This window comes from Lepidochelys kempii, chromosome 6 (assembly GCF_965140285.1).
Source record: "Lepidochelys kempii isolate rLepKem1 chromosome 6, rLepKem1.hap1, whole genome shotgun sequence".
Taxonomy (NCBI): Eukaryota; Metazoa; Chordata; order Testudines; family Cheloniidae; genus Lepidochelys; species Lepidochelys kempii.
The window spans coordinates 77,527,649-77,550,311 of record NC_136385.1 but is presented as its reverse complement, the minus strand read 5'-3'; the positions used below and the strand labels follow the sequence as shown (position 1 = coordinate 77,550,311).

Below are 22,663 nucleotides of genomic sequence, written 5' to 3'. Positions count from 1 at the left end.
CGCGCTTTGTGCTGCACCAGGGCAGCCTCCCTGCCGGCCAACGACTCCAGCCCGTACAGGAAGGGAACAGCACCGGCCGATCCAACTTTGCAGGACTGGAAGCGAGTTGCCTACACTGTGCAAGGGTTGCGTTATAGCCCTGCAGCCTCTGGGCCCTCACCCTCCCAGACCTGGCAGGCAGTCAGGCAGCAGCTCCAGCTCTCTTGCTAGCTCTCTTCGGTTCTGCCTCGCACACATACATACAGCCACAGGATCTTGCACACGGGGGGAGGGGGGGGTCGCTTGCAGTGCTTTATAGATCCCTCCGCGCTTCTGCGAGTGTGTGTGTGTGACACTGACAACTCCTTGGGAAGTGAGTGGAAGGGAAGGAACTACTTTCAGGAAACTAGCTTGCCCTGGAGACACTGCGAGGGGAGGCGCTGCAGGCCTCTCTAGCGGCGGGGGGGCCCGAGGGGATTATTTTCTCTGCCGCCGGCCCCCTCCCGTGGTTAGTGGGATTTAAGCTGTGGCGGCGGAAGGAGCCTGAAGTCAACGCTTCCGCCCAGTTTTCCTGCGAGGAGGCGGTGGGAGGAGAGCGCGGGGCTGCGGCTAATGGAGTTGCTGCTGCTGGGGCCGGAACGCGGCTGCTGAACTTATCGCCGCCTCCGGCTGGGGGCTTCTCCCTTCCGCCCCGCCGCGGGACGCCCGCTGGCTCCTCGCCCCCATTGCCCCTCTCCGCACACAAACAGCCGTGACGCACCCCGCCGCCCCATCCCCCCAGCTGCCTCACAGCGCCTCCCCGCTCCACCCCCACCCCCACCCCCCGGGGCCGCCCGGCTTGTTCCTCGCTCGGGGCTGTTGCTCGCGGAGGGAGGGGTGGGTGACTTGCCCCCGCCACTTCCTTCCTCCCCCGCTCCCCCCGGATCGCGGCCGCTGCTGGTCGGAGGAATTTCTGCCGCGGCTGCTCCCCTCCCCGCTGCCCCGGGGCGCGCTGCGAGGGGAGAGCCCGCTCGGCGAGGAGGCGGAGGGCACGGAAGGGAGCTGCAGCGGGAGATGAGCTGCAGCAGGAGGACGGCGGCGCGGAGTCCACTGCTGCTGGGAGCCTTCCTCTTCCCCCGGCGCCAGCCTGCTCCCATTGAAGACCGGAGGGGCTGCGGCTGCCACCATCGCTGAGGCAGGGGGCTGCGCTCCAGCGCCGGACAGCCAAGTCCCCTGCGGCTCTCGGATGAAAGACTTGCCCTTGCCCCTGCCGCGTTGCTAGTGCTTCCCCTCGGGGAGGCAGATCCGGGGGTTAACAATGGTGAGGTTTCTGGTGAGTTCTTGCTGCGCCCTGGCTGCGTCGGTGCTGCTGCTGCTCCATCTCGCTGTCGGATCGCGGTGAGGAGAAAATGAGCGAAGAGACGGCGACTTCTAACAACGAGTAAGCAAATATTATTAATCTTCGTCGGATTCCTCCGTTTCCTGGCTCCCCTGCTTTTACGTTTTGGCATTTCAACGCTGCGTTGCTCTAGCTTTTTGGATGGTCTGTGCCCGTGTGTATATTGCGCATCAGTCCGTACCCGTACGGAGACCCTGAGGGTCTCTTCTTGTGGTTGAGGAGCTTCTTTCATAAAGATTGGGAGCCAGTCTCTATGAAAGTGCTGTGCAATTACAGCATGACAAAAAAGTGGCCAGGTAGCATGTTGAAGGTGGGGAACGGTGGGGGTTTAATGTCCAAACATACTGACAGTGCACCCCGCTCTTCCACATGCCGCCTGGGATCAAATCTTATCTCCTAGATGTTGCACATGGAAACTAGGGTGTGGGAGCTTCATCCTGCAGGAGACTGCTGCTGAATTTTAATTGGATGACTCAATGCAAATAAAGTTTAAACCTTTCCCTAACGCTTTTTTTGGTTTGTTTTTAAATGAGCTGCTGTGACTTCTTTTTTAAGGGAAAAGCAAGTCTCGTACATTTTTAATGTACCTAGCTTGGATAATCAGTCGGCCTCATGTGGTTTTTAGATATTTGTCCTACCCATTTATCCTATTAGTCTGTGATACTTACATTTTGGATGGAGTGGAAGAAATAATATTCTACTAGTAAATGTGTCTTATGGCGTTGAAAAACAGAAGCGCAAAGTATTTTGCGGTGGGTTGATCTCAGTCGTTATCAGAAACACTTAAGGGTATAAAGTGCATAAGGGTTACTGTTGGCTCTGACTGCTACAGGCTGTGTAATCCTTTCCAGAATAATGATTTACAATTTAGTCATTTGCTAATAATTTGTTTTACGAGTGATGTGGCTCGTCATAGTGCAGAGACAACTCTTGGTGATGGAAAATAACAGTCGTGTGCTTTTTAAAAAAAATATTTTTAATAGTGAGTTAATTTATATGACAAAAATGTCATTGGCAGTGGGAGGCAAATTATTTGCATGCATTCCTCTAAATAAAACCTTCATTCCTTAAGATATACCTCGTTAAGGAAAAGCATTTTTCTTTTTAAAACATTGACTACATTTTCAAAGTTGGATAACAAGAGTTTTGAGAAATCCTGAGCTCCAGTCTGTAAAGCACGAAGCATTACACTGAGGTGGTTTAGAAGGTGAATTGCTTCAGTATCGGTGTAACGAGGCAGAAGCAGTCGCCATGTTTTCTTTTTTGTGAATCGTTCTAATTTGCATACCACAATCTCCATTCATAAAAAAAAACCATTAAACCATCACCGTTGACATTCAACAAAACCTGCCTTTCAAATTGTAGAGGCCTTTTCCTGCACGTCAACGGACTGGTTGTTGTAGGAAGTTTGAACGTTAGGATTTCCAGGTCTACTTGTATTTTTTTTTTTTTTTTTAAAAATTGCTTGTTGACAGAATTATGTGGGAAATATCAGCTCGGGGAGGTGCTGGGAGCACGTGATCTACTCCATTCATAAAATACCTGGCTGTCCATTCACAGTGCAGTACACTGTCTGTACTGAACAGACTTGCAGATTAGATCTGCATAGAAAGAGAGACTAAGAAGTTTATGTTAGAGTGCAATGGGGGAGAGACTGCTTATTGCTAGGGAGCCTGGAGAAACCTGTACTTTTTGTTGCTGATTTTCTTTTTTTGTTTTTAAAATGAAGATTGCTTTCAAAGAGACATTAATCCAGAAATCACTTTCTTTATTAAATTTCAAAATTTATTAAGGAAAGGAGTGTTAAGAAGATAATTAGGGTAATTTCATATTTAGGAAAAAGAAAAGGAGTACTTGTGGCACCTTAGAGACTAACCAATTTATTTGATCATAAGCTTTCGTGAGCTACAGCTCCGATGGAGTGAGCCGTAGCTCACGAAAGCTATGCTCAAATAAATTGATTAGTCTCTAAGGTGCCACAAGTACTCCTTTTCTATTTGCGAATACAGACTAACACGGCTGTTACTCTGAAACCTTTCGTATTTAGGAACAGTGAATCAGAAATAAAATACCAAAAAACCAAATTTACCAGTGCATTTTGTTGCATTGCTTTCAAGACAAAATATTAACCATTTTGCCAATTCCCATAGCAATAAACAATTCAAATTATTTTTTGTTATCAGTAGAACACTACTATTTATTTCTATATCAAGGAATATCAGATGCTAGTGTTTCTAATAAGTCTAACCTTAATGAGATGACATTGACTTGAAAATCACATCTTAGATAATGCTGTATCTTCTGTTAACTAATTCCTCAGATCGCTAAAATTGAAAAGTCAGTGAAAAGGAAATATTTTTCTCTTATATATAGTCACTTTCATATATAGACACTTTTCTCTTGCTGAAAAGACCTTTTTAAATATCAAAGGAGCAGAACACTTTTTTAAAAAAATTTGAACCAATGTAGAGGATGCTGTAGTACAAATTAATTTTATTTTAATTAGTGTGTTTATAAAATTTTGAGCATCCCAATTAAAAAAAAATCAAATATTCAGAGACAGTTAGTTGTTAGATTCTAGTTACCCAGCCACAAAACAAATTGAATCTGAACCCCTTGTTAGAAGTACTGAGTGGGTTGCTGTGTTAAAATGCTTATGTACAGTGATAAACTATCCAAACAATATATTTAACAAATATATGACAGGGATGCTTTCTGGAGGGATTGGGGGAGTTTTGTTGTTAACAAACCAGCAGAATGATGTTTGAGTGATTTCAACAGTATATTAGAAATGAGGGGTGAAAATTTGCTTATGGTATTTCAGTTTGGGTCCATTTTTAATTTTTCTAGGTACTTGAATGTAAACAGAAGACTAACGTAAAAATTTACAAGGCTCTGTCAACTTAAAGATCATTTTTCTGTGTGAACAGCTTTTTTTACCTACAAGGGTTGCAGGTAACACTCAAGATCACTATAAATGAAAAATTTAAAACAACTTTTTCTAATTTTTTCATTTTGTTTATTTACTTTGTGGTTTGACAGCACTTAGTTTCACTGTTTCATCTGTTTTGTATGTGTCTTTCACATAGCAACAGAGGAAAGAACAACATTATTGCCTTAATGTATTCATCTACAAATTTCTCATCAAGTAAAGACAAATAGGGGTACTTGAAAAGACATTTTGTTGCAATGTAAGTAACTGAGAACTCTGGTTGAAGCTTGGTCATTAGTCTTTGTGCTTGCAAAACTCCCATTCATGCAGAAGGACTAACGATTGGACTGTGTGTTTGTTCAGAGTTTGATCTCATCTAAGAATATATTGTAAATCTTACTGTAAATCATGTCAGTAAAATAAAAGGGCGTGAAAGTTAAAAGCTATATCAGGTGTCACTGCTTCTTGTGTTTTTAAATGACTATGTAGAAGGCAGCCATACAAAATTCTGCTTACTATGGACAGGGTATTTTTGTAGTTGGGAAAATAGTTTGTTTTTTGATTAGTTTTTGTTTTAATTTTCATCTTCGTGGTAAAGGGTAAACAAGTAGATTTTTTTTGTGTGGGCCGTGCTGGGCCTGGCTTGGACCGTTTTCATGGCAGTTTGACTTGGCTGATGGACAATAAAAATAATGTTGATTCATGTTTGTCATTTTGATATAGTGGAAGAGTGAAGATTTTTCTTGTTGCTCTTGGACGTGAGCTGCTAATGTTGGTTTGAGCTATACATAATGTGAACAGGCACCTTGCAAAGTTTTACTCTTTCCTCTATGTACCCCATTCTTGACCAGAAGCACCCCAATAATTCCACCACTGGGCTGCCGTTGAACAGAATAAATTTACTACGAAATAGAGAGAGAAGGTGGGTGAGGTAATATCTTTTATTAAGCCAACTTCACCCGCCATGTCTCTCGCTAATATTCTGAGACCAACATGGCTACAAAAACATTGCATATGACCGTTAAAACTACGTGGCATTTTTTTATGTGGACAAATAACCACTAACCTTGGATGAAATTACTAAACTCATTTTGTAATACAGTGCTGTTTTGGGACCCATTAGTCCAAAAGTAAGTGACATCCTATTAGCAGTTTTTTATCATTATTTCCTATTGTGTATGTTAGTTGCAGGTTGCCTTTCACTGGGTGAAGTGGTGCCTGGTTCTGCAAGCCCTCTTTACTGTTTCTCCTGAACTCAATTTTGGGGGTCATTTGTGCATATTGAAGGCTTGTATATTTAGGCTCTGATTTGTAAATTGTTCTGAGATTCTTATGGATGAAAGGTGATCTTATGTTCATATTGCCTTCTCATTTCCTTTAACTGTCAAGTCAAATAGTTCCCCTCTTAAGTGTATAAAAAAAAATTTTTTTTATGGTGGAGGTATGTTGCTGTCCATAGTTTGACAATGAAAGGACCGTGTTCTCAGAGAGGTATATCAATCTGTCATGTCATGGCAGATCTGAGCTATCCAATTGCAAGACATACACACGGAAGACTCAGTGTGGGGGGAAAAAATTGTTGGGTCAGATGTATCCCCCAAAAACTAGACTAGCTGTTTAAAATAAAATTGCAATAGAATTAAACTTTTTAAGTTCTAGGAAAATATTTATTTACATTTGTTTTAGATTTTTGTACAACCTAATTTTATTTTTAAAGTATCCCCTTGTATTTCCAGCCAAAATATTGAATGATTAGGTTAATATGAGACCTTGATCCTGGAAATGAAACTAACTAGTCTGTTTTCATTGGTGGGTTTTTGTTTTGTTCTATTTTGTTTAATGCATCTTTGCAGCTTGGACAAACTCTCTAAATAGAAAAAAAAATTAGATTTCTAAAATTTCTGTCCCTTTTAATAGTCTAATGTTTGTTTGTAGTACAAGTAGGATGTATATAAAATGAGAGATTTTAAAAATGTAAATTGATAGTGTCCCTTCTGAATTCACTAATTAGGTTGTCACTGCCATTTTATAACTTGTTTCTTTCTGGGGCATAGTTTGTTCCAATTTTATTGGCTCTCTCATACTCTTTACTTGGCCTTATGTCCCAGCTATTACTCTGAAGGCAAATGAACTTTCAGGTTACATAATAATTTGAGAAGTCAAGAAAAAACACTTATGGGTCAGCTTTAGCAGCATTCCTTGATTGTTGTGATATCACAGAAAAAATTATTCTGGGATGTCATAGTAGAGCTGGAGCCAGTGGCATTATTTGGAGAAACTAAAGAAAGTTGTTGTTGTTTGTGTTACATATTCAGTTGAACTGAATAGTGGGGACATTCAGTATGTATTTTGGAAATTAATTACATTTATTAATGTTGGCCCTGATCATGCCCAGAGGGGACTATTAATGAATAAAGGTTAGGTATATGATTTGTGTCTGCAGGACCTAAGCCTCCTTTTGCAGGTCTTCTTTAGTTTATCCGTTAGTCATTTTCTGCACATCTGTAAAGGTATATGCAGATTAGTTCTTCATTATGACAGATATTTGTGTATATGCTGTTTGTTCTGCATATAATTACTGTCTACGTCCATGCATCTCTGCTGCGCTACTGAAATGTATATGTATAAGTGCATGAAGATGCATTTACTTAAGAAAGTGAACACTGAGTTTAAAGATTTAAGGTTTATAATTTAATTTTAACAATCTGAAAGAATATCAAGTAAATCTAAAAATCCTAATTTCACTATGGATCAACATATGATATTGTTCTAATTTTCCTGTTTACAAAAGCAGGATGGGGAACTTCTCTGCCTAGTTTATTGTGATGATCTGGAATTGGACATGGAGAGAGAATTCATTAGGGAGAGCCAATGTCAGTGTAAATGGATTAACAGAATTCAGAGATAGGAGTGTGAAAAGTTAATGCTGGAAATGATGAAAAATAATACATCACAATGTTGAAACGGAAAGCAAAAAGGGCAGAGAATAAGGATGGATTAAAAATAGATTTTTTTAAATGAATTTTTAAATTTAAATTAACAGGCTATTTTAAAAAATGAACCTATTTTAAAATTGGACTTTGAACATTTATGTTAAGGCCTAAATTTATTATAATCTATTTTAGGTTAAGTACCAAAAATGATACTAAGCAGTAACTCTCTGCTTCAACCACCGTTCCAGAGGACATACTTCCATTCTGATAACTAGTTCTGCTTGAGAACAGTCCAAAGCAGTTCATACTGACGCACGTTCACCTTCATCAGCTGGGTCAGATGCCACCAAGAAAAGGTTGATTTCCCTTGTGGTTTGGTTTCTGTAATTTCTGCATCCGAATGTTGCTCTTTTAAGACTTCTGACAACATGTTCCACACCTCGTCCCTCTCAGATTGCTAAAGATAGCTACAGCACTCGACTCACGATTTAACAATCTCTCATTGGTACCTTCTTTACATTTTTGTCAAATCTGCTGTGAAAGTGTTCTTAAATTGAATAATGTGCTGGAACGTCATCCAAGACTGCCATCACATGAAATATATGGCAGAATGTGGGTAAAACCACAGAGCAGGAGACGTACAATTCTCCCCCAAGGGGTTCAGTCATAAATCTAATGCGTTATTTTTTTTAACGAGCGTCATCACTGTGGAAACATATCCTATGGAATGGTGGCTGAAGCATGAAGGGACATATGAATGTGTAGCATATCTAGTATGTAATGCAATGCCAGCCACAAAAGTGCTATGCCAGTGCCTGTTCTCACTTTCAGGTGACGTAAATAAGAAGCGGGCAGCATTATTGCCCGTAAATGTAAACAGACTTGTTTGTCTTAGTGATGGGCTGAACAAGAAGTAGGAACGAGTTGACCTGTAGGCACTATTTCTGATAGGATGAGGTCTACTAGTTCTACTGTCTTGAAGGACATTGTGACCAGAAACAGTCAATTCAACTCACTAACTACAAGTAATTTTTCCTTTGTTTAATAAATCAGCATTATATATAACATTTTTGATAAACCTTTTTTCTTATGTAGCCAGCACATTTAATAAAAATATGCTGTTTTTGTGCATTAGTAATCTAATCTGAATTTTCATTCAAATAGAGCTTAATACAAATCAGAAGTAAAATATTAATCATCTAGTAAATAAGAAATGCATAATTCACCATTTTCTAACATAAAAATGTAAAAATTGAGAATCTGGATAAATTAAGTTAAAATATGTAATTACTGGCATTACAATTATGTACCTTTATCATCTTGGTTAGTGGGGGTGGAGGGGAGGCCAAATTTAGCATAAAGGTTATGTTTAGTTACATATATGTATATTTTAATGGTTTCCAACCAATGAGAATCCACCATACTTTGGGGAAATAACTAAAAGTACAATTGCAAAACAAGATTAAAATTAATTATTTAAATAAAGGTTTCCTGCTTGCTGATTTAAATCAGGATTACAGTTGATTTTATTGCTTTGATTTAAATGAATCTGCCCTGCAGAGAAGTGATCTTGTATTTCTAAGACAAGGGACAATGTATTTAATGCATACAAAAAAAATCAGAAAGAAATTACAGTATGTATAGAGTTTTACATGACATAAATGACATAAAAATATCACATAAAGTAGTATGAAATTTTGTGCAGGCCTAAATATGCAAATATACTCTGCAGATTCCCCCTGGGTTAAGTATGTTTTAGGGAATCTGGAGAGAACACAGGAACTGCCATATTGTATTGGACCTACGGTCCATCTGTTCTAGTACTGTCTCTCTGACAGTGGCCAGTACAAGGTGCTTTAGGGGTAGGTGTAAAAATCCCACAGTAGGTACTTGTGGAATATTCTACCCCTATATTAGGTCTCGTTTCATAATTCTAAATTTATTTAAGCCATGAAGCACGTTATCCCTTTCACACAATTTTCATCTTCAATTATGATGATAAATTCTGGATATTCTTGATATTAACATTCCTTCTTGAATCTTGTTAGTTCTTGGCCTCAACTTCCTGTGGCAATGATTTCCTTGGCAATTCCTTGAATTGCATTTGAATTTCCCACCTATTAATTTCTTTGGATGTCCCCTTGTTCTTGTGTTATGAGACAGGGAGAACAGAAGTTCCTGATTCACTTTCTTTATGCCATTCTTTATTTTACATACTTTTATCTTGTCCTCTCTTAATCATCTCCTTTTCCAAGATAAACAGTCCCAACATTTCATCCTTGCTTCATATGAAGTGTTTTCATATCCTTGACTCATGCTGCTCTTTACTGAAACCCACTCTAGTTCTGTTGTATCCTGTTTGAAATGGGATGATGAGTAATATACCCAGTATTGCAGATGAGACCCCACCACTGATTTAGAAAAAAGCATTTTAATTGTAGTAGTCACAATCCCATTCTTCATGCTGCTTAACATTTTGTTTGTTTGTTTGTTTTTTACCATTGCCTCACACGGAGCAGAAGTCATCACTGATCTGTTTGCAGTGATGCCCAGATCCCTTTTCTGAGGAAATAAAGAAACCTTTAGCACAGTGTACTAGAAAAGCTTACTTATTAAGCAACTGAGAAGAATAGGTGGAATAGTTTATTTATAAAAACAGCTATCCTGCATAAGAGTAGCACGGGAAAATATGGATCACCTTGGTTCTCCTTTTCATGTATCCAGTATTGGATAAGAAGAGAACAAGTTTTTGACTCGACATTAGCTTAAGAAGAAGCAGTTGGTGGCCCATAAAAAATTGCTGGCCCATATCTCCCAGTGGCTTTTGTTCATATGTGCCACTGGGAACATGAATATGGTACGTGTCTTTATCAAGAAGGATCTGTAATAAAGACCAACCTCTAGATCTAGGGAGGGCTTTGGACACATTTTATCAATGTAGAGACCAAGACAACATTTTTTGGTCTTGAATTCATCTAATCCTTACCTACCATTCTCATAATCGTAAGACTGTAAGGGACTATGAGAGGTCATCTAGCTCAGTCCTACCATGAGTGCAGGGCACTAAGTATTATCTAGATTCTAGGCCATCCCTGTCAGGTGTTTGTCTAATCTGCTCTTAAAAAATCTCCAACAGTGGAAATTCCACAACCTCCCTAGGAAATTTATTCCAATGACTAACTACCCTGACTGGAAGTTTTTCCTGACGTCCAACCTAAATCGCCTTTACTGCAACTTAATCCCATTTCTTCTTGTCCTATCCTAGAGGTTAAAGGAGAACAATTTTTCTCTCTCCTTGTAACAGCCTTTTATGTACTTGAAAAGTATTGGCCCCTCTGAGTCTTCTCTTTTCCAGACTAAACGAACCAAATGTTTTCAATCTTCCCCCATAGGTCATGTTTTCTACACCTTTAATAATTTTTGGTGCTCTTCTCTGGGCTTTCTGCAATTTGTCCACGTTTTTCCTGAAATGTGGCTCCCAGAACTGGACACAATACTCGAGCTGAGTCCTCATCAACATAGAGTAGAGCGGAAGAATTACTTCTTGTCTGTCTTACAACACTCCTGCTGCTATATCCCGAAATTGTGTTTGCTTTTTTTTTTTTTTTTTGCAACAGTGTTACACTGTTAACTCATATTTAACTTGTGATCCACTATGACCCCCAGATCCCATATTGTTGGTCTATTATTTCAGTTTATCAGCTATAAAAATGGTGGCTTGGATACTATTTTATTTCTACTCTTGGCCTCCTTTAAGGTAGACAGAATTAATATCAATTTCTTCAAGTATGTCCTTGAAGGGGGGAAAATGCATTTAAGTTCTAAACACTGCAGTTCACTCTGAAAAGCACCTTTAGTTCAGTAGTGAGTGGTTTCCTGCATATGATTGCAGTGCTGAATAAAATCCCAACTCAATCCAAGTAAAGTAGGAGAAGAAGGAAAAAAAAAAGTCATTCCCAAAGTAATAAATCATGATAATTGTATTTATAGATTCTGTCAGTCGTGCGGAAATAGAAAAGAACACATGAACATTAAAAGCTTCTATTCCACTGGTTCATAGTGCCACCACAGATTCATTAAAAATAGATTAAATAAGTGTATAGCAAGCTTGAAAAAGCTGCACTTAAACTCAGTAGGTTGGGACCTAATTCCCTTACAGGCAGATAGACCAAAAGCCACAGATGTCTTAACTGTATCCTGCTTCCTAATATTGACAGAACACTTTTTGTGCCACACATGTTTATCTCAGATGTACTTGCTTTTGAAGATTTACTTTAAAATAGTATTAGAGTTTAACTCAAGTAGACATTACAACTATATTGTTTCATCTCATGATCGTTGTGTTAACTTGAAAGGGAAAAAGTCCATGTGTTGTCATTTTAGTGCCTCTTCTGTAAGAATGTATTGCTTCTGACAACGTAACATTTGAATAAAGCGATTAGTGATATGATGCCACAGAAATGTAAAAAGAAAAGGAGTACTTGTGGCACCTTAGAGACTAATCAATTTATTAGAGCATAAGCTTTCGTGAGCTACAGCTCACTTCCTCAGATGCATATCGTGGAAACTGCAGTAGGCTTTATATATACACAGAGAATATGAAACAATACCTCCTCCCACCCCACTGTCCTGCTGGTAATAGCTTATCTAAAGTGATCATCAGATGGGCCATTTCCAGCACAAATCCAGGTTTTCTCACCCTCCACCCCCCCACACAAATTCACTCTCCTGCTGGTGATAGCAGGAGATAGCAGAAATGTAAGTAGTTGTTCTCTTCCCTCTGACAAGCACAGACTTTAGTTCAGTGAGCAACGCAAATGACCAAATAATACGATCCCAATGTGTGTCACAGAAGAACGTCACAAACAGTACCAGAATTTGAAATATCACTTAGTTAAAGAAAGAGGATGAAGGAGACTTTCAAAGATGAGAATAAATGCATAAAAGTAAAAACTGATGTGTTCACCACCCTTTACAAAGTTCCACCCCAAATTCCTAATTAGTATATGCATTTTTTGAAAAGCCAAATATTTCTCTATTTAAAACACTAAAATGAATATTGTCAACTTGCATTTTTCCCATATTTAATTTTTGTAAGAACAAGCTTCTCTTAAACCTGTAGAAATGCTTCCCTGTTCATTTTAAAATAACTCAGTAAAGAACAATTTTAAACAAACATTCACCTGTAATGTGTGACACCTTGGCATTGAAGCTGAAATTGATTATGAACAGAAAGGAAATTGACTTATTTGATTTTTTTTTTTCAGGAGCTGAGACTAATGCAGAGAGTACACAAGAAGCACAGTGAAGAGTAAATTGGATTTGTAAAATTATCTTACTGATTTATATCCTTCTTAGTAATATAGCCACAAAAGTTTAAGATAATTTTTAAAACTGACGTGTCCTATTTTTAAAAGGCTAAAACAGAATCAATAAGGTGTGGCTCACAGCATGATATGCTGCCTGTGATTTCCAACTCTAGAAAAGCACAGCCCTATTTTTGTGAAGTGGCAGGTCCTGAATGGCAGCAGGAATGGCTTCTGCCATGCCATTGACATTCAGGAAGGCAGTAGATAAAAAGGGCAGTGGGGAAGGGGAGCACTCAGGTTGCTCTAATTTATGGCATCTTTATCTGGCTGCCTGTGGGCTTGTCTGCAGTCCAGAATTACTGAAGTGCTCCATGTTCTGGTGCTTCCACTCCTTCTCCCAGTAAACTACTATGTTGAGGCCACAATGGAGGAGCAGCATAGTGGTATGCATGCCAGCTCTATGCTGTGGGATTCTTTCTGTGGGCCCCTCTTCTCCCCTTATAGCTTCTTACACATCTGGAATGTTATAAAGGGGTAGTAGCAGGGATTAGAATCTGGTCCCAGGTCTCCAGTAGGATTTATCCAATACTTAATCATACTTCTTTGAGAATGAATATGATTAAGCTATTTGTTTGGCAATGCTGTTCTTCACACACACACCCCCCCCACAGAAATAAATCCAAAATTCCCAATTCCCTTCATTCCTCTGTCTATCAAATACTTGTAAGGCAATGGCAAAGTGTGTCCTAACTCCCTTTTTGGTGTCCAGAGGATAACTGCCACTTCTGTTACAAGGTACTCATGTAGCTCACTTGTTGGAGGTCTGTGCTGTGGCTTTTAAAGTTCCTGGGCTCCAGCCCATGTAGGCAGTTACTGTGATTCCACATTATGGCATTATTGTGTTTTCAGTTGGGTCTTTAAAAACACTTGCAAATGGCATACAAAAACATGCTCAAAGAACATTAATATTGCAAAGTCAAGCACTCAAAAGTTTGAAAATGCCAGCATTTGCTTTTTTAACCTAAGTGTGTAAGCAGGAAGACTTCTGACAGGGTTGCAGAGCCAGGAATAGAACCCTCCAGTACAATGCCTTAAACACAAGGAAACATCCTTTCTCTTCTTGCAGCCCTGTGCCTCCTTCACTGTTCGTCCTGCGGACAGAATCAGGCAAGAGCAGAACAAATAGCATGTGATCATATAATTAGACTATCATGCTTATGGTCAAAGGGCAGAAATAGGATTTCTAGCCTTAATTCTGACACTATCAAACTCCTGAGTAATGTACTTTGAAACGTTGACCTTGTCCTAATGGTTTTTTGTATGTAATTTAGATAGAATTTTACTCTGATTCTTTGCTTCATATACTAATCAAATTGTCTCTTGTTTACTACAGTTTTCAGATATTAGTGGTGTTACTCCTGGGCAAGTCTGTACAATACCCTATAATATTTCTCGCCTGGATTGTTGTGAGCTGCTTCTTAAAACTCTTTGGCTTGATGGTACTTTTTCTGTGCATAAAAGGATATTTTAATACTTACCTGGAAGCTGAGTTATAACGTATCAGTTTGGAAGTCTCTCTCATATTCACCCATTCCTTTCTCTTTCATTGAGTGAAAATTTTTACTCTTAAATATGCTTTAGTCATATTCTTTTCTTAGTCTTCCTAAAACATTAGCGTGATGAGGAGAATCACATAAACATTTGAGCTTTGTCTTTCTGCCTAATTGGTAGTGCACACCTGACAGAAGCACACTTTACAGGTAAGGGTTAGGGCCAATGTATTTTACGGTGTCCACTAATTTGGTGCTTCATTTATTGGGCTCTCTACAAAACTAGTGCCAGGCTTTTTTTATTTTTTTTTGCCCCTCCCCCCCCCCCCCCAACATACAAAGCACCTTGGTTGAAGTAAATGAGATTTCTGGGTGCTCACCATGTCTAAAACGGATCAATAGATGTTTTAAAGGAGATCCTAAAAACTGGTGGACACAGTTGAAAACTTTGGCCTTCCTCTATTTTTTACTGAGATCAGTGAAAGCATATTGAAATGATTTTTAAGAGATGGTGAGCACCCAAGGGGTCAGAATAAGCTGGTGGGAGCTGCAGATGTTCAACACTTCTAAAAATGAGGCCCTTGATGCATACAAAATAACTAACTAGAAAATAAGTCCCTGCAGATCAGCAGGCTGAATTTTAATTCCCCTTCACCTGTGCCACCTTTCAGGAAACTTAATTTTTTAGTAGGTTAGTAACAAATGCTATCCTGAACTTCTCTAGTTTAAAACAGCTAAGATATCAATACTATGTTATCATAAACTTGAAACATCCTCTTGTGGAGCCTGTTCCTCCCCACCCCCCAGTCCCCCCACCCTCAACATTTCATACACTGTTGCTATGGCAGTGGAAAATAATTCTGCATGTTAACGAGCCCATGTTAGATATTGGAGGCTTTTCACAAATCAGTTAAGTGCTTGCCTGGGGCACTGAAAATTGAGGCTACAAAACTATAAAAGCCACTTACTAACTAGAAGTGGCAGAAACATTTTAGAGATTAGGGAATCGTGCTCTACCATTTGATATAGACACTTCAGTATTCTATGCAGTGATATTTTCTGTTTGAAAACAATAGCCAAAAAAGTTGGAACAGTGTTACTGCATCACATCGTTAAAATATATTGTTTCCCTATAGTTTGTATTATAGGTAAGCAGCACAGAGCATTGGTGTGAAGGGAGATGCTCGTGTATGTATTTTATGGGTATGTTTGTCTTTAATGCAAAAATACACCTCCCTTTGTTTTAAAATGTACCTTGCCCCTTACTAAGTTCTTGGGGTATTAAGTGTACAGTTATCAGTCTCTAGTTTTTGATGTTAATATGTCTGCCTTCTAATGCAGCGAAGATAGAATGCACCCACGTTAGTTGCTATGAAGTAAGGTGAAAATTATTACATTTTCATTTGCTAATTAATATCTTGAACAGGAGCTTGTGTACATGGAGCAGTTATTCCAGAATAAGGTAGAGGGCTACCTTATTTCAAGTGCTGTAGCTATTCAAGATTAACTCTCTGTTTGGACACTCTTATTCTAGACTCTCTGTACATTGGTCACTTTTCCCATATATACAAGCCCAAAAAGTTCTTCTCTGCACTCTTTCCCCCCCCTTCTATCTCCTGATCATTTTTTGTAGATTTGTAGATTCCAAAGTCACCAAGTCTGACCTTGTATAATATAGACCACAGAACTTGCCAAAAATAATTGCTAGAGCATATATTTTAGAAAAACATCCAATATTGATTTTAAAAGTGTAAGCAATAGAGAATCCACAGCAGCCCTTGGTAAATTGTTCCAGTGGTTAATTACACTCTCTGTTAAAAATATGTGCCTTACTTATAGTCTGAATTTGTTTAGCTTCAGCTTCCAGCCACTGGATCATGTTATACCTTTCTCTGCTAGATTGGCGATCCCATTATTAAATATTTGTTCTCTATGCAGATACGTAAACTGTAATGAAGTCACACCTTAAACTTCTCTTTGTTAAGCTTAATAGATTGAGCTTCTTGAGACACTGAGGCATGTTTTCTAATCCTTTAATTTATTTTTGTGGCTCTTCTCTGAACCTTCTCCAATTTATCAATATCTTTCTTGAATTGTGGACACCAGAACTAGATACAGTATTCCAGCAGCAGTCACAGCAGCACCAAATATCAGGATAAGAGAACCTCTTCTCCTACTCAAGATTCCCCTGTTTAATACAACCAAGGATTGCATTAGTCTTTTTGGCCATAGCGTCACACTAGGAGCTCATGTTTAAGCTGATTATCCACCACAACTCCCAATTTTTTTTCAGTCATTGCTTCCCAGGATAGAGTCCCCCATCCTGTAAGTATGGCCAACGTTCTTCGTTTCTAGATGTATACGTTTTCATTTTGCTATATTAAAACTAGGGCTGTCAAGCAATTTAAAAAATGAATTGTGATTAATCACACTGTTAAACAATAATAGGATACCATTTATTTAAATATTTGTTTTCTATATCAAATATATTTATTTTAATTATAGCACAGAATATAAAGTGTAAAGTGCTCACTTTATATTTTGGATTGCAAGTATTTGCACTGTAAAAAAAACAAAAGAAATAGTATTTTTCAATTCACCTAATACAAGTACTGCAGTGCAATCTCTTTATCAAGAAAGTTGAACTTGCAAATGTAGAATTATGTACAAAAAAACTGCATTCAAAAATAAAGCAATGTAAAATTTTAGCCCCTGGAAGTCCACTCTGTCCTCCTCCTTGTTCAGCCAATCGCTAGACAAACAAATTTGTTTACATTTGCAGGAGATAATGCCTGCTTCTTGTTTACAACGTCACCTGAAAGTGAGAACAGGTGTTTTCATGGCACTGTTGTAGCTGGCATCGCAAGATATTTACATGCCAGATGCGCTAAAGATTCATATGTCCCGTCATGCTTCAACCACCATTGCAGGAGACATGTGTCCATGCTGATGATGGCTTCTGCTTGATAATAGTCCAAAGCAGTGGGGACCGACGCATGATTATTTTCATCATCTGAGTCAGATGCCACCAGCAGAAGGTTGATTTTCTTTTTTCGTGGTTTGTCTTCTGTAGTTTCTGCATCTGAGTGTTGCTCTTTTAAGACTTCTGAAAGTATGCTTCACACCTTGTCCCTCTGAGATTTTGGAAGGCACTTCAGATTCTAAACCTTGAGTTGAGTGCTGTATCTACCTTTAGAAATCTCACAATGGTACCTTATTTGCGTTTTGTGAAATCTGCAGTGAAAGTGTTCTTAAAATGAACCATATGTGCCAGGTCATCATCCAAGACTGCTATAGCATGAAATATGTGGCAGAATGTGGATAAAACAGAGCAGGGGACATACAATTCTCCTCCCAGGAGTTCAGTCATAAATTTAATTAACGCATTATTTTTTTAATGAGCATCATCAGCATGGAAGCATGTCCTCTGGAACGCTGGCTGAAGCATGAAGGGACACACAAATGTTTAGCATATCTGGCATGTAAATACCTTGCAATGCTGGCTGCAAAAGTGCCATGCAAATGCCTGTTCTCACTTTCTAGTGACATTGTAAATAAGAAGAGGGCAGCATTATCTCCTGTAAATGTGAACAGACTTGTTTGTCTTACCGATTGGCTGAACAAGAAGTAGGACTGAGTGGACTTGTAGGCTCTGAAGTGTTTTTTTGAGCAGTTATGTAACCAAAAAAAAAAAATCTACATTTGTAAGTTGCATTTCACAACTAGGAGATTGCTCTACAGTACTTGTATGAGGTGAATTGAAAAAATACCATTTCTTGTATCATTTTTATAGTGCAAATATTTGTAATAAATAATATACTCTTTGATTTCAATTAGAACACAGAATATAATATATGAAAATTTAGAAAAACATACAAAATATTTAATAAATATCAAGTGTTATTCTATTGTTTAACAGTGCAGTTAAAACTGCGAATAATTGTGATTGATTTTTGAGTTAACTGCAATTAATCGACGGCCCTAATTAAAACATATTGTTTGTTTTGCACTCAGTTTACCAAGAGATCAAGATTGCTCTGTATCCCCTGACCTCTTTATTATTTACTATTCTCCTAATTTTTGTGTCATCTGTAAACTTGATCAGTAGTGATTTTTCTTTTCTTCTAGGTCATTAAATAGCTTAAGGCTGAAAACCGACAATCCCTGCAGGGCCCCACTAGGGAATAACATCCATTTGTTGCTAACGCCTCATTTATAATTACATTTTGAGACTTCTCAGTTATCCAGCTTTTAGTCCACTTCATGTGTGCTATGTTAATTTTATATCTTTCTAGTTTTTAATCAGAATGTTGTGCAGTACCAAGGCAAATGCCTTACAGAAGTCTAAGTAAATTACATCAACACAGTTACCTTTATCAGTCAAAAAATCTAAAAAATTTAAAAAAAATTAATTCTGGTTCTGTTTTCCACAAACCCATATGGATTGACATTAATTATATTGTTGTCCTTTAATTCTTTATTAATAGAGTGCTTTCAGCTTTTTCGCCTGTCATTATCCCGTTTTTCCTTTTGGAATTTCCCCTGTGTTCCAAAGCTTATTGAAAATCAACATTGATGGTCTAGCAAGTTCCTCAGCCAGCTCTTTTAAAACTCTTAGATGCAAGTTATCTAGGCCTCCAGATTTAAAAATGTCTAACTTAGTAGCTGCTGTTTAACATTGTCCTGAGATACTGGTGGAATGGAAAGAGTGGCATGACTACATCTGTCTGTTTAAATACAGAACAAATATTTATTTAACACTTCTGACTTTCCTGCATTATCAGTGATAATTCTAACATTTCCATCTAGTAATGGACCAATATCATTGTTAGTATTCTTTTTGTTCCTAACGAACTTTAAAAAAAAATCATTCTTATTGTCTTGAATTCTGCTGACCATAGATTTTGCCTTCTGTGTCTCTTTGCTTCCCTTATCAATTATCTACAAGTTCAAGCTTCTGATTTATGTTTATTACTATCAACTTCCCCCTTTCTTCCATTTGTTATGTATATATATTTTTTTTATTGTTGCTTTCATTTCTCCTCTAAACCAGGTCCATCTCTCTCTCCCCCCCCCCTTTTCCTTTGAACCTTCTGCCTCGATTTGTGGGTTTGGGGGCTTCTAGTAGCATTTTCCGATTTTTAAATTTTTCCTCCCAGTTTTTAATCCTAGTCTTTAGGTTCCAGAAACTCCAAGCCTGTTGGCCACTCTTAAGATAAAACACATAATGTGTGTCTCTACATTTCAAGCCTCTCTGCTGTTAAGGACACCTTACTGTACAATGACTTCAGAATAGCCATTTTTAAGGTTCTTTCCTTGTTAAATAGACTACTTATTTCCTTGGGTTTTATTTTTAGTTAAGAAACTAAGACCCTGGCCAGGTTCTCCCCAAGAGATTTTGGCTGGTTTAATGAAAACCTTTAGGACTCCACTTGTAAAGCTGTTATCCTAGTGCATTATCACAAGCTAGGAAAAATCCTATTGTCAGTCAGCCTGGGACAACAAAAAATGGACCAGATAATAAAATTTAATTTCTTCATTATTGTAAGGTCCATACTGCAATTTGTGCACCATATCTACTATAATTTCCAGACCAGTTTTATTAACTTTTTGATTTTTATGAGCTCAGTCCCAAGTTAGTTCATAAAATAAGGGTTCTATTGTATGCATTAATGTGGTACAAAGTGTGCCTTATTGGGTTTATTAAATTTAATAAAATACTTAATGGTAAATGCAGGTACATGTGGGGAAGATTTTTTTTTTAAGGAAGCTTATTCTGAGTCTTAAGGGCTTCTTTCTGTTAAAAAGATTGTCAGCTTTTTCAGCTCTCATCTCTAATTTACCTGTGACTTGGTTTAACTCCTACAGCTCCTCTTTTTTCCTCATAAGAATGTATTGTTCCTATAAAAATGTATTTCCTTGGGCATCTTTGAATCCTAAATGTGTGGTTTTGTACTGTGCAGTGTCTTTTCATCATTCTGCAGTAGAAAATGAGTTTCAGAGTTAGAGGAAGGCCTGTAGTGCGGATCCTGGCTACTATATAGAGCAGCTTTTCTGTTCACCTCGCAGCTGCTAAGCGTTTTATTTTGCATTTGTTAGAGGATGGGTTAGTAAGTGTCGTCATATGAAACAAAAATACAACTTGATTAGTCAACTAGTGTCAGTTGTTAAAACAGAAATGAAGTCAGTTATTTTCTCCTGATAGAGAAAAAACTATTGTATTCTATTAATTTCCCTTTAATTGAGTACATAACCTGAATCCATGATTGCCTGGTCTCCTTACTCTGATGTCTGTCTACTTTAAAAGTTGTAATTTAGTCATAATAATTATAAGATCATGTTACATTTCTGGGGTTAAATCTATTTGACACATAACCCATATGAGAAAAACCCTTAACAAATAATAGTGCTTTCCATGATAGTTTAAGCTTTAGTTGATATTAGGATTATAAAACCTGGTTTTAAGGAGGAATTGCAGTTTATATCATAATGGAATATTTTATACTTTTGTTTAAACCATTGTTAAGTAGAAATTTCAAAGTTAGAAAGATTATCCTAACTTGATCAGCAAGACTAAAGTGTAAGTATGTGTGTGGAAAATGTGCAGACTGGTAGGACCCTTGAATTACTTGGGTATCAAGTTTAAGACAAAATGAGGAACAGTTTTCACCATTCCAGTCACTTAACAGCTACATTGGAACTTGTAAAGTTTAGGATGCAGGGGTGTTTAACATCTTTTTTCCATAAAATTATGCAAAAAAAGTATTAAAAAAAAATTATGCTTATGCTGTTGTTGTTGTTGTATAGCTAGGTATCAAATCAAGCAAAATAAAATGTTATGAGGATAACATTAAAACAAAACCCCGCAGATGACATTTTCATCTGTGCTAAAGTACAGTGTTTTCAGTAGAAAAAAAAAAAAACCCTTTCCCTGATGTCACTTAGCAATTAAAATCATTCAATCACAGCAATTGTGTGTGTAAATAATTTGCTTAAACCTTGCGAGGGGGAGGGAGAGACAGTGAATACTTGGCAAGGACAGAGATATAATTGACCACTGCTACTAGCTTGCTTATAACATTGGTATGTGGTGAAATTTTAAGACTTTGTTTGGAGGTTTCATCATTAGAAAAATGTTGAATTCATTTTTAATCACTTAGCAATCAGATCCTTTAGGACTTCACAAATACCATTTAAAAATACTGGAGTTAAGTTTTTCCCTTTGCTTTTCCATAGATAGAAGCTTTTTGTCTGCATCAACAGTAAGAATTGTATTAACTTCCTAATTGTGGGTAGGGAATAAGGATTTGGTCTATTATGAATCTGAATGAATGTTCAGATCAGTTATAACCAATGAAATTCTAGTAAGTAATCTTTCCTGTTCTGAAATGTCTTTCCAGATTTCTGATCTATCTTTACTATAAACACAAAATCTTTAAAAGCAGCTACAGTGACTTGCTTTTCTGAAGAAAAAGTTGAAATGGATGCCACATGCTCATATACCGAAATTGTTGTGGGTCTCTGAATACGGTTTATTGGACTACTGAGACACTTGTGGAGTGATGGGACAGTATTACATGTGGGTCTCAAATGGCAAGTCAGTTTACATAGCATACAACTGGTAATAACTAGGTAGTGCATAATGACTTAATAGCAGATTTTTATGAATCTGAGTGAATTATGTTGCATTTATGGTTTATGCATAGTTACATATACAATTTTAATATGATGGAATCAGTAGATGTCTGTGTGCTTTTCCAGAGGGGAATGGGCAGGTGCTGGAGCTAGTTTGAGTTCACAAGCTTTTCCTTCTTAACAGGCCCACTTATTACTATAATTGATTACTATTATAGAAGTATTGTTATAATGTGCATATAATTACAGGGGGAAAGTAATGGAGTGGAGAAAACAGGGCAAGGTAATTAATTCAGTTATTGTATTGTCATATGACAAAATGAGGTTTGATTACCCTTACTCGCAGAAAATGGTCTAGGGCAAGAAACTTCTGTACAACAGTATAATCATGTGGGGTTATGAGCACAGGGCAAAGGTGACTTGCTTTTTTTGGTTTTGTTTTTTTGTTTCAAATAAATTCACTTAAACAATTTTAATTAAAATTTAAGCAATAAGGATTTTAACTGTGATGTTGCAAATTTGCCCTGCTATTAAAAACTGAATATAGTCTCTGCACCAGAATTGTAAAGCAAGATTATATAGTTTGAAAAAGACTGGAAATAAGCTCCTCTTAACATCTCTAGTTAAACAGTCAAGGAAAGGAAATGAACATAATCCAATTCCAGTGCATTTGATCACATAATCCTAGAGCAAAACACTGCTTTGACTTTATAAGTCATGGGGCTATGCCCTTGTGAGAAATTTATTCCCACCCTCTCTGCAAAGGAATAGGGTATGCTTACTCACATGCTGTCTCTGAGCCTTGTTGGGGGATTCTTTCATCTCAGCTATTAAGTTTCTAAAACTCAGACCCTTCTCCCTCATCAGCTTTGGAAGTGCGGAGAATCTCTCTCCTTTCCCTCCTAAGTCTACTGTGCTGTACTCCACACACCCCTTCAGAGGAAGTG

At 37.9% G+C, this 22,663-nt stretch overlaps 1 protein-coding gene across 6 annotated transcripts in view; it reads left to right on the top strand.

The window, feature by feature from the left end:
* Positions 1-403: 403 nt before the first annotated feature.
* SPRED1 (sprouty related EVH1 domain containing 1) overlaps positions 404-22,663 on the top strand; it is a 122,439-nt gene continuing 100,179 nt past the window's right edge. For 2 of the 6 annotated variants that reach the window (XM_073348862.2, XM_073348863.2), the window contains exon 1: positions 406-1,399. Coding sequence is in view for 4 of the 6 variants with exons in the window: in XM_073348859.2 (XP_073204960.1) it covers positions 12,502-12,533 (32 nt within the window). In the remaining 2 variants the exon portion in view is untranslated. Of the gene's footprint in view, positions 1,400-4,504; positions 4,549-12,489; positions 12,534-22,663 lie in introns of those variants that run through there. The other 4 variants (XM_073348859.2, XM_073348860.2, XM_073348864.2 and 1 more) reach the window with 4 other exon arrangements.